The sequence below is a fragment of the Silurus aristotelis genome, assembly GCF_946808225.1.
Source record: "Silurus aristotelis genome assembly, chromosome: 28".
Taxonomy (NCBI): Eukaryota; Metazoa; Chordata; class Actinopteri; order Siluriformes; family Siluridae; genus Silurus; species Silurus aristotelis.
In genome coordinates this window covers 4,568,810-4,582,266 of record NC_139601.1, presented here as the reverse complement: position 1 = coordinate 4,582,266, position 13,457 = coordinate 4,568,810, and the positions used below count along the sequence as shown (strand labels likewise).

The window sequence follows — 13,457 nt, the reverse complement described above, 5'->3', positions numbered from 1 at the left end:
GCAGAAAGGCCACTGACAGGGTTCATTGGGACTGACACGCACAAATGTCATGCCTCGTTGGGACAGACATTCACAGGCCACTCCTTTTTCTCTCAGACTGACAGACACAGGCTGTATACCTTCTTCTCTGAGACTGATTAAAAGCCTTGCCTACTTTTCTAGTCCTGGCACACCATTTATTAGTCTCAGCAACATTTTCCATTTGGACTGACAGGCACTGTGGCAGACACCTGGATCCATTCAGTACCCAATTCCTCTTAGACAAACAATAGAGATTCTTTTGGCTGTAAAGACACAAGATTTTGAGGAATCGTTACACTTTTATTTAAATGAGACTTTATAGTGATATGCGATTTTCTGATTATTCGCTACACCTTTCCTAAATAAAAAGTGAGCCAAGTGACATCAACGTGGTGTACAATTACTAACTGTAGCTCATATGCTGCTCTACACAATGTCTCTGCTCCTTTCTAAACCTCACAATAACACTGAACTAAATAAGAGGCCAGTGAAAATAACACTGCTATGTCTGGTATTTATTTTTTTTTTTACTCTCCCACTATTATCTTCTCTGAGTCTAGCTCCCATAAACCTCCTCACTAAGTGTCCAGTAGATGGCTCTGTTTGACCAGAGTGCCCACTCGTTCCTTTTTCTCTCTTTCTCTTTCTCCCTTTGTGGATTGCGTCATGCCTTCCCCAAACCTTGCTTGTCTCCATGCTGCCCCTCCTCTGACCAGCTCTCTCAGATCACCATGGCCACCTTCTACACAAATACACACAGATCTCATTCCTCCCTGTCTCCAATGAACCCACCACTCACCTACACACACATCCACACACGCACACATATTCCCCCCACACACATCCACACGCTCACCTACAGCCACAGGGGAACCACTGCATGCAAAACGATGCTAATTAAACTAATTCTACTGATACTTGTAATGTTGAAGAGGCTCCTATTACCAGCGCTAATGGAGGAGAGGGCTAATAAATATGCAGGCACAATCGCGCACTATAATGCCTATGGTAATGCGTGAGATGACTTTCATTCGTAACATGCCTCAGTGGCCATGATCCACCCACACACACATATCTATGACCTAGGTGCATCTTCCGTGTGTATTAGTAAAACACATCGCTCTCCTGTGGCCGGGCACAAAAAAGGCAAAGCCATGTTGCAAACGCTAACATCAAATACACGTCCTGCTACACCTAGAAACGTTAATGCTAACGCTAATCGAAGATCATTAATGTTAATACAGAACGGAGCCTATCTGAGAAAGAATGTCTCGAAGCAAGCGAGCTCATTATGAGAGCTTCAGTAGCTAGTGAGCTATGAAAGAATTAAACTAGTAAAATCAGAAAAGATTGACTTTAGCAGATAATAGAGAAAGAACGGGAAAGTTCCAAATGTTCCAGCTCAGGACATTTGCTTGAGTAAACTTCCTGTGCTTTAGCTCACATCTATTGAAAAGAGTGCCTGCTCGTATTTACATAGAGAAAAACTGCCATTGATGTGCCTTTATGTACTTAATAAAGCAATACTGGACAGTGACATGCAGTACACCATGCTAGCAGCAATGGTCTGTGTTAGCTGCAATAACATTCTGAGGTAAAACAGTCAAGTAAAGATGTTATTAATAGAGTAAGAATTAATACACTAATTCAATAATGACTAAATGTGTACTCAAAGCATTAGGTGCCACATCATAAGCTTAATCCAGTCATAAGGTAAGTCACGAATATGAGCACAAACGAGCAGTAAAATAAAAATATTCGTTTGGCTCAAAAGGCATTTTGTGTCTGTGTGTCTTCCATTTGGAATAATAAAGACGAAAATTGTTTTTACATTGCGTACTCATATAAATCTAAATCTCGGCTGTACTCTTAGTAATAATGTTATGTCAGAAAAGCCAGGTTTCCTGACACAATAATGTAATTTAATGCTCGCTTGCCAGGGTGGATATTACACTTAAAGAACCTTTTCTTTTCCAATATCAAAAGTAAAGACAATTCAGGAATACCAGAGGCACTGGGAGAAGATGCAATAACACCTCATATATTTATAATATATATTTATTAGCCTAGTTGCTATTTTCATTTTGGTGCTCTGAGGGTTTTTTTTGGAGCCAAACAGCTTATAGTGTGGCACTTCCTGTTTGAGGATGTGCTCTAATTTGATTGTACGACAGAAAAAAATGAACAGATTAGCATATTAGGTGGTAGCATATGGTTCTGTATATATGTAACATCACGCTATAATCTGTTTTAGCGCGGTATTATAAACCAATTTTTGTTCGAAAAAAGAAAACATGCCACACAGCGAAAGCAAGAGCGTCGGCCTGGTGTGCTAGCAGGTTAGCTAACAAACACACAACATGTGTTTTGACCACTGGGATTCATGAAGGCTTTACTCTGAGCACAAACGTGGCTCCTTTCCTAATCCAAAAAAAAACCTGCTGTAAACTGGGTCTGTGTGTGGACGTCCTGGTGCTCTAATTCGGTGTGTTTAGGAGGAAACGAGCATCCTCAGGCTGATTAGTGTGTGTGTGTGTGTGTGTGTGTGTGTGTGTGTGTGTGTGTGTGTGGCATGATAGTTGATGTTTTGAGTTGCTCTAACCGACTGAACTACAGACCCTTATAGTAATAGATAAAGACAGTAGGCAATAGTGTGGAAAAAACTGGGCCTAAACAAGTGGATGCACATATACACACACATGCACACACACACACACACACGCACACGCACACGCACACACACACACACACACACACACTGTATAGTAACACAGTCAGCAACAATAAGAACTAGAGAAACACTGGTTAGCATGATGGTCCCCTCAGATTTATTTTTTTATCCTGTTTTTTTGTCCTGTGGATTGGGGTGCATGATGAGAAAGCAGCACTCTTAGGAGACAAGCAAAAAGACATTTAATAAAAAAAGGCCATTCCTGACCCTGAGTATATTTGACTCTAGTAGAGTCGTAGAAGATTAATGTGTGTGTACTTTAGTGTGTTTTGGGGTGCAGAAAGCAAAGGGAAAAAACGCAGACGCTAATACAGTACTGAAATACAGATCGGAGTGAAAATGCAGCCAATTAGCAAAGGCCTTGAGGAAGTGATGCAAAGTGACCATAAAAGAAGTGGAGATCATTAGCATGCTAAACAAATAGAAGAAGAGAAAGGCAGGGGATGTACTTTTATTGTAGTGCTATAGAGTTTTTTAAAACAAAGTGGTCAGTGTTTAACAACCTGCTTTTTTCATATGGTCGTTGAGGCTTGAGGTGGATTTTGGAGTGGATCCTGTTTCACTTTTATTTCTGTTTGGATATTGGCTTCGATCGGTGTTTCACTATTTGCATTTTTCCATAAACTCAATCTGTATATATAATAAATGTTGAAAAAATATGGAATTAATATTTAATACATTCGTCATTGTGGTGTACAGCTGTGAATATGAGAGTCTGATATCGAACTGCTCCATTAGGAGACCCTGTGATAAATGCAGTTAGATGTAAACTAGCTCGCTAGCTCACTGCGATGGCAAGAGTCAACTTTTCACATTCCAAACTCTTGCACATTCAAAGATCCTGAAATGTTTCTGTGAAAGCAAAGATGCGGAGATTTGACAGTCCATTTTTGGTATCTCTAAGGCGTTAAACACTGTATTATTTTACATATATTATTCATAACAATGTCAAATAACATGTTCAGGGATATTTTTCAAAGTGAAAGTTTTCACTTCTGCAGCCTTATTCGGGTTTAATAACATCGTGTGCTTGTGTCGCCGTTTTAATAAAATCTTGTCAGTTTGTGGGAGTTGAGGCATCCAAAAGTGCCAATTGCTAGAAGGGCGGACAAGCATAACGATTTCAGAGAATTTTAGTATAAGATTTTAGGCTGAAATATCACTTCAGTAATCGTAACCAGAAGTGTGTGGTTATCAGACAAGGCCTATACACTGCAAGCCAATGCCCCATGACCACACGCTACCCCTCTGCTTACTCATCTGATGATATGCTTTGACATATAGCATGAGCGCTCCACCCGCGCCTCCAGCTCTCCCTTGATACGCCTCCGTATATCCCTTCTTTACACCACCTGCTTCTGAACTCCCACCCCTTCGTACCGTCGCCCCCGTTCTTCCAGAATCGCGTCCAAAATGTTTTTTTGACATGCTGCCAAGATGAAACAATCACACGTCGAGGATAAAATAAAGCTCCTTTGCTTTTGTTCCTGTATTATTTCTGAGCACTGAAAATTAATTCGGAGTCTGATTAGAGCTTGGAGGTTGCTCCAGGCTGTGTTGGTATGTTTGGTGGGATTTTAGAACGTGTCGTGGAAACGTCTGTGTGAAAACGGATGACGAGGTGGGAAAAAAATTGGGCTTTGAGTTGAGTTCAATGACATGAGGTCATGACCCCTCAAACTTTGATTAGCCTGAATTTGCACTGGAAGAAAAACGAAAATAGTAATGAATCGCATGAAATCAGATGTAAAGAGAACGAGAACTTATAGCGATATTTAATTAACCTCCAAACTTATCTTTAATGTTCATATAATTTCTATTTCACTAGAGATTCATTTTTCGACCGTCACGTTAGCTGGAACTGATGCGACAAATTAGGCTAAAAACATGCTGAAGTGCTCGTTTAAAAACAGAGGGGGACATGAATCATAACACAGCCAGAAATGGGGAAGGGGAAAAAAATACAGTGCGTTTGAGGTGATGGACGGAGGAGCCGTGAGGGACTAAGCTATCGTTATCTCGCCATGAAGCGCCTGCAAGCGGAGAAAACGTGAGCTAACTACAAAGAACATGGAAGCTCCTGTGAACCATATGCACATGCAGAGTCTGTGTCTATCATGTGCTTTATTGCTTTATTCCCATTTATGTTATATCGATGTGTGTGTGTGTGTGTGTGTGTGTGTGTGTATATATATATATATATATATATATATATATATATATATATATATATATATATATATATATATATATATATGTATACTCACACACACCATTCTTTTTTATACCTATTTATAAGGTATAAAGGTGTGTGTTTGCACATAAACATGTGCATGCTTGTACACACCTCACCATGTTAATATGCTGTGGTGCATGTAGCATCATTACTATTAACATCGTTACTTATTATTAGTGAATGCAACTGTATGCATGTGTGTCTGTGTGTGTGGGATAGAGAGAGAGAGATAGAGAGAGAGAGAGAGAGAGAGAGAGAGAGAGAGGGTGTGTGTGTGTGTGTGTGTGTGTGTGTGTGTAGGTAGCATATGGCGTGTTGTTATGCACTCCATCTTAACCCAGCCAGTCCTCCTCTCTCCCTCCCTGCATGACAGCAGTACACTCTCGCAGGAAAGGCACTGGACTGCAGCTTTTCAAGGGCAATGTGCCCGTGTGCACGCACACACACACACACACACACACACACACACACACACACACACACACACACACACACACACACACACACACTCACACCCTTGTCATTGAGAAAGAGTTTGCTATTGGTACCCAAAACAAAGTCATGGACATTGAAATGCATGCATTGAGATATATATATATATATATATACACACACACACACACACACACACACACACACACACCTTTGGAGGACTCTGTGCCATAGGGGTCTGTCAGATAGGGCTGCCAGGCGTCCTTGACGGCGGATTTGTACACTTCCCGGTTGTCCAGGCTCTGCAGTGGGCGAACGTTATTGCGTAGGTACTCCACTGACTTCACATGGTCCTGCTGCTCGGTGGTGAAGATGGAGTAGAACGCCTCCAGCTGCGTCACCGAAACAAATACAAAGAGAAGTTTGTCAATACAGTACAAAAAAATTTCACCAAGGCTATGTTTACCTAAAGAAAAGAAATTCTTGGCTGAATACGTTTTTGCTAAGTTCTGAAATCTGCTTTATATACATTCACACATGCAAAGAGAAACATGCTTCCTCTCAGAGTGCTTCAGAACAGTAGCTTCTGAATGTCAGAGAGCACATAACATTATAACATCATCAAGTGCAGCTCGTATGCTAAAGAGGGAAAAAACTCATCTTTGAGTACATCACATAATTCAACCCCAGGCGAAAAATAGCGCCTCTTGTGGGGATTATTCAGTCAATCTGCCTATTATTTCATCTTAAAACTATTTTGAGGGTTTTGTCACAGGAACTAAGCGGAAGATTAAAAAACCCGCATTTGCAATGATCCAAAAGTATGCGCCGAGGACTTGTGTTGACATTACAGTGTGTGTGTTTGTGTTCTTTATTTAATTCATTCTGCTCTGAAATATTATTTCTGCATCCATTTTCACGAATAATTTAAGACAATTCAAGAGCTTTGCTGCCCACTGGACCATACTGCACAGAACAAGTATTTAAGAAGTAAAAACACCTTTTCCTCCAACAAGTCTAGTCTGTCTTGTTACTAAGTTGTGTGACAAAAAAATCTATAAAATATAAAAATACTTTAAATAGAGGGGACGTAATTGAGGAAAAAACTTGCTTTTGCTGTGAACTTTGTCTTGTAAATTGCAAAATGTAATCAGGTCATCTGATGATTACAATATTAAAGCCATATATAAATCCTACAATTCATTCATTCATACCTTCATTCATCAATTCGTGTTACACCGAATTCTTTTTATATTACACCTTTTAAAAAAGTATTTCCCAGAAGGGATCCTGACCCTGAGATGAAAATACATCCATTGTCCATCAATTTATACCCTCATTCACATCTAGAGCCAATTTACTGACCACAGGAAACTAAAGAACGACCCCCGCTGACACACGCAGAACTCTTCACAGACCCTGAACGGGAAAGTTTTAACCAGAGATCCTGGAGCTATGAGGCAGCAATGATCCTCAGTGTGTCACTCCAATCACAATCAGACATAAAATATCCACCGTGTACCTCCGTTCATACGCTCACACAAAAAAAGTTCAGGATTAAACCAGAGGTCCTGGAGCTTACAAGGCAGCAATGATCCCCAGTGTGCCACTCCAATTATAATCAGTGTTGGGTAAATGACTCTGAAAATGTAATTACAACGTTTGAGTTATTGCGTTATAACCTGATTGATTTTGGATTTATTACACAAACTTGATATTAATACTTTTTTATTACCAAACATAAAAGTGTCCCTTTACAAGCACGGCCGAAAGTCGATTAGCATGCACGCGTCTGTTTAAAAGAGCCGCATCCTCACATAACAGATGATTGAGAATTATGGATCTGGGTCTTAGAAATGGCGAGGGCATCGAGGGCCAAAAAAAAAGCACAAACCGTGTTTTCAAGTTTCCACTACTCATGAGATGGAAAGTGTGGGCTTTGCAATTTGCTACGTTTCACTTGAATGTTTCACAAATAGTAAGAGAAGAAAAAGAAGAAAAAAATCATTCTGTATGTGTCTGTATTTTTATTTTTTTTTTTAGGTAGTGTGCACTGCATGAAGAGTAATCATCACTACAATACACTTGCTAATAAATCGTTACAATGAACACTTTCAATGAAGAGAATAAAAAGCTCCAAAGACCAAAACAGGAGATATATCATTAACAGCTGTAATGAGAGCTATCAAGCAGTTTATGAACACACTCTGTAAATTAAGAATTAATAGACCATGATTAAAAAAATGTTAGCAAGTAATCCATAGAAAGATAACAGTAATCTGATTATCACACTGCACCTGGTGTAATGTTTCTAACCACACTGCAAAAAGGACAGAAAATTTTTGTCACATTTATTTAGCATTTGTCATATTATAATATTATATAAAAATACACAATATAGACAAATGTTTGTGGACACCTGACTATAAGATTATTATGTGCCTTTGGAACATCCCATTCACATTTAGTCCTCATTAGCTTTTATAATAACCTCAAACCTTCTCTTCTGGGAAGATCCTCGACAAGATTTTGGAGATTTGTGCTCATTCAGGTACTAGTAAAATCAGGTACTGATGTAGGTGAGGTGAGGAGGCCTGCAGTCAGCGTTCACATTCATCCTAAACGTGTTCAATAGGGTTCAAGCTTTAGAGCATTTCACTCATGATCACCAATGTAAAGCATATTTTCATGGAGTTTGCTTTGTACACAGGGGCATTGTCATGCTGGAACAGGTTCAGGCCTCCCAGTTAAAGGGAAAAGTGAGGAGAAGATTTCATGCTTCCTCATCCAAAAACATTCTATACTGTGTGCCTCCAAATTTGTGGGAACAGGTTGAGGAAAGAACTACATATGGCTGAAAAACGTCATGTCACCCAATACTATATATATGTAAGTGTGTGTATGTACTGTTTATGTATATATATATATATATATATATATATATATTTTTTTTTTTTTAGCACTTATTCGTAGAAAAATGCAAAATTATCTGCCAACTGAAAAAAAAAAAAACTACTCAGCTTAAGCTGGAAACAGGTTTTTATAATCTAATCTTACATTCGGTTTATTGTAAATGTATAATAAAAACACTACATAAGTATGACAATATTAAAGATATTTTCATTCGCCATGCTTACGTTTTGCATTTCACAGGCCGCAAATCGGTCGTGTATTCGGTCCTGTAAACCGAGCAGTGCCATTGACATTTAATGTAACTATAATGTATAATGTAACATATAGTGTGTGTGTGTGTGTGTGTGTGTGTGTGTGTGTGTGTGTGTGTGTGTGTGTGAGAGAGAGAGAAAGAGAGATAGAAAGAAAGTGAGACAGAGAGAGGCATATAATATCTAGAAAATACAGCTATATCAGCACAACAGACATCTCTGTGTGTGTGTGTGTGTGTGTGTGTGTGTGTGTGTGTGTGTGTGTGTGTGTGTGTGTGTGTGTGTGTGTGTGTGTGTGTACGTACCAGTGCTTGTAAGCACTGCCCTCTAACAGGCCTCCAGAGACTGAATGGATATATAGATCAGATGAATCTCAGCCTGGGATTTATTCTCGCTAAATCCCCTTCCTTCCATCCTATTTACTCATTTTGCACTCGTTTCCTAAACAGCTCTTCTCTCGTGAAGACCGAGCGAGTAGGAGAGCAGGTGTGAAAGAAAAGCACGGCCAGGTGGGGCGGCACATAGGCCATAACCATCACACAAACTCATCTCTATCAGCACCAGCTGCACAACACTCTGCCTCCCTGTCCCTATAGCTTTTTATCACTCCATTCCTCTCTCTCTCTCTCTCTCTCTCTCTCTCTCTCTCTCTCTTTTACACACACTCTTTAGATAAAACTCTTGTATTTATCAGATAGATAGGAAGTAAGTGCAGAAAGAGACACTGCTTGCTGACAGGGAGACGCTGTGACACGTTTTCTCAGAATCGGGAGAGTTTATTCATGAAACAGGATAAAAATAACAAGTGGACGGGTTTGCAAGCCTCGTTAGCACTAGCGCTGGAATTAACAATGTTGCTTTCCAGCTTGGCAATAATACAGATGTTGTGATATTCGATATTTTGTTGTATCTCAAACAATCCTCAGAACTCACTTCAGTGTTCATGTGCTTTTTTTTTGTTTTTTTGTTCAGACTGTTGTCATGGTAATGACATCCAGTTCACCAGTTTCTGTTTTTTGACCAAAAGTTTTTTAATGCTAGAACTAGATGTTTTATGATAGAACTAAGGATTGATTAAACAAAAAAAGTGTTTTCCTCACAAAGACAGGCCAAATGTCAAAAACTCCACGATGCCGAAACCGTCAGATGTTGATATCTTTTGGACGAGGACGTTTGATCCACAAGAGAGAGCTGCTCTAGCCATGTGTCAATATGCAGCGATGTGAGATAATCTCCAAATCTGCGACTCTTTAATATGGCCGAAACCTCGGAGGTAAACAGCTTAGTGCAACAATAATCCTGAAAATCTGTGCATGAAGCAAAAAAGTGAACTAATCCCTGATGAGATGCCACACCATACACCAGCTCTTCACATAACACAGATTTGAGTGCCTGTCACAATATTCATTCATAAGGGTTTATGCGTATTTTTTTTGTGTGTGTGTGTGTGTGTGTGTGTGTGTGTGTGTGTGTGTGTGTGTGTGTGTGACATGTACCAGCTGTGAGTCAGACCTGTGTGAGCGAGAAGGCATCGATCTGCACTAAAAGTACCTCTGAGCTACGCCTGTCGCTCACTGTGACCTAGTTTCACTGACTCATCAGCAACAAAGAGAGATAAAAAGAAAAAAACGAGAGCGCGAGGGGAAAATACGGAGTGCAAAAAACGAAGTAAGAGAGAGGCGGCACGGTTGTGGTCATCGTCTATGGCCGCTTTTATCTGTTTCTTTTCAAACACAAATCACAGGAGGAAACAGGAGGACAAAAGCGCTCCCGGTGTCAATCGCTTTAAATGACCTCCTAATGGCCACTAACTGGAGGAGAAAGGATGGAAATAAAGTCTTGCCTTGTCATGAAGGCTGTGAGCCACCCTAGGTTAAAAACTCTTTCTGTGCCTCTGCGCCTCCTTTCTCTCTGGATGTCATACTTATAATGAAATACATGGCAAAAATAAATAAAATTCTTCCTTTGACAGACATTCCACAGTTAAACGACCCCAGACTATAACAGCACAAGTTTTCGGTGCTGAATAATATAATTATTAAATGATTTCATTGCCTTCTATCAATCTTTTTTTTGTTTGTTTTCAGAGGTACAGAAAACATCCTGATAGGGGATGTACAAAAATCGAATTATTTCATACTACGTGTCGTTCTTAAACATTTAAACTCAAAATATACAGTGTTATAAAATGCCACCACAAAAAAAAAAAAGTTTGGGATTTAGAATATAACTGTGGCTGTGCTTCCTTAATATTACTAAGTAAAAAAAATCTTTATTGTTAATATCAGTGAGACTCTAAGAGTAGCAGGTGAAAGAGCAAGCGTCTGAAGGCTGATCTGGTCTTATGTGAAGTATGTGTTATCCAAGGCTACTCAAGTGTCGAACATCAACAGACATGAAAAAAAAACCAATGATACCGACTAGTCAGTCAAAATATAGTATTAGAGTATAAAACTAGACTGTCTTGTCGATTGCAAAACTGTATATAATTTTTTTTAACTGTACAGTGTTTAACTACAGAACGCAACTCCAAAGACTTCTGAACTTAAAATTCTTTATTGAAAAAAGTCGTCAAGGTTTCCTCAACCCGAACTGCTCTGACATCGAATCATCATGGCATCATCGACAAAAAACCAAAAAGTAGCACTTTACACTTAATACTCCATAATTCCAACCTCCAAAGGTTCAAACATACACCGAAAAACATTTACAGCCAAATTAAAAGGGCAAATAAGTGCTCAATAAGAAAAATCTATCGCTTTTGAATCCAGTTACGTGTCGAAAACAATTAAACTTCTCTTCCGCCTGAAGTTGATGTGTGATGTATCCGAGCCGGGGTATTTTTTGACCAGTTGTGACTCAGCGCTCCAGACACACAGCACAGAACGTGAATGACTATAACAGGGCTGCCACACAGACTCACAGCTGCTCACGGAAATATCAAATTATAGTGTATTCTTCTGTCCTATGCTCAAAAATCCTATGTTCTGTAGCTAATTAAAGTGAACACAGGAATTAAATGTAAATATAGTCGTGACCTGAAACATTATTCCTGCTTGTTGTCAAAGTTACACATGTGTATACACATAAAAGAAATCTGTGTTAGAGACATTTACCCTGCTGTTTTTTTTTTTACTAAATATACTTTCTGTCCTCTCAGTTTTGTCCTCTCCTTCTCATACTTGCTGACACCAGCTGTCCGACTGATAGACTGATTCTATCTTTTCACTGTTCCATGGATGAGTGTGCGATACTGGACCGCCCCAGTAGCCTTCTCCTCCTCCCCCTTCTTATCGTTGTGTCTCTTGCTTCCTCGGCGTGCTCGCACAAATCAGCTGAATTCGTCATCCACACTTGGCCTGCTTTCGTCGCGCTCCATAAGCAAACTCATTTCAGCTCATTAGGGTTTAAGCCAAACACTCTTCGTGCCGGAGAGGCGGAGGAGAGGGGTAGCTGAGAAGGAGAGGAGGGTGGTGGGAGGGTGGTAGGAGGCCTCGGGTCGTCTAGTTAACGCACCGTCACACAGCTTCCTTCGGCTGTTTGTTTCCATTATTACAGAGCGGCATACAGCTTACTATGTGAGCCGCCTGTGTCAATTAACAAGTGCAGGAGGATGGAATTATCCAGCAACTTGCATTTTTATGCCCGACCTTGATGTTGATGCGCGGAGAGAATCGAACAGGCCGCAGAGATAAAGAGAGAAGGAGCAGTGGATGAAAGAGAATGAAATGAGTTTGAGAATGAGTTTGAGATTGTGTTTGTGATCGCAGATAATTAGAAAGATCCAGTGCGCAGCCTGGCTCTTATTCCTAAGTGCTATTCATTTCGTAAGGCATTTACTACCCTGCAGAACTTTGTTGCAACCTCAGCTAACACACCTAATGTAGTACGATAAGTGAGGTTTGTGTGATAAGCGTGGAAAAATACCTATCAGGACGGCGCATTTGGTTAAATCTGTTTTAAACACCCTCTTGAATGCTCACATTCTTATTATCCTAATTATTGAGATCGGTGTGGGGTTAACTGTGTAAACATTCATATAGAAATTATCCCTCCATAAAATGTATGTTAAATCACTGCAATGTCTGCATTTCTTTGTATTTTGCAGCTCCTGGCTGGCTCACCAGTTCTTAGATTATAAAGTGAGCCAGTTCGAAGTTGCAAAATGCATATAAGAAATAAAAAACTTTTACACATTACAAATGACACGCATACACTCACCTGTCTGTAGGACAGGAAGACTGGCCGGCTGAAGACAATCCACTCGACAACTTTACTGCAGGGTGGAGTAGTGAGAGAGCCGATGTACCGGTAGTAGCTCCCAATAGAAGATGGCAACAGGTCCCTCAGAACAAAGGGCTCCAGAAATGTCTCTTTCTCTGAAAATAACAGGATAATATATTGTAAATATACAGCATTTCCATCCATAGCAATTTAGGTTAATGTTATACTGGATATGCACTGGAACATGAGACGGATGATCCGCTGTGGTGACCCCTAATGGGAGAAGCCGAAAAAAGAAGAAGAAAAAGATATGCACTGGAACATTAAAAATAATTGCAATGCTTCATATTAGTACACTGTGAGAATATTCTGAACACAAAGTATATTGCGGAACAGGATGTTTCAGAGCAGAAACCCTACTACTGAAGCTGAAGCTTTATTGTGTTGTATAGCGGGTTGTATAAGCCTTAGCTTCCCATTTCCACAACCCAGGTAAACTCATGCAGGGAATTGATAAGCAGATGATGCATTAACCTTTCTTATCTAACATAAGCACTAGGCTCTGTGACATTTTTTTTAAATGCAAGATTTATTTATTATAAAAATCCTTGGGATGCTTTGACATCCTGGTGAACCACAGGACAGGAAA

At 39.8% G+C, this 13,457-nt stretch overlaps 1 protein-coding gene across 1 annotated transcript in view; it reads right to left on the bottom strand.

Moving 5' to 3' along the window:
• Positions 1-13,457, bottom strand: part of ptprga (protein tyrosine phosphatase receptor type Ga) — a 275,166-nt gene that overhangs the window by 42,913 nt on the left and 218,796 nt on the right. The window contains exons 7-8 of the mRNA XM_083533908.1: positions 12,806-12,963; positions 5,632-5,812 (exon numbers count right to left, since the gene is read on the bottom strand). Coding sequence (XP_083390034.1) covers positions 5,632-5,812; positions 12,806-12,963 — 339 coding nt within the window. The remainder of the gene's footprint in view (positions 1-5,631; positions 5,813-12,805; positions 12,964-13,457) is intronic.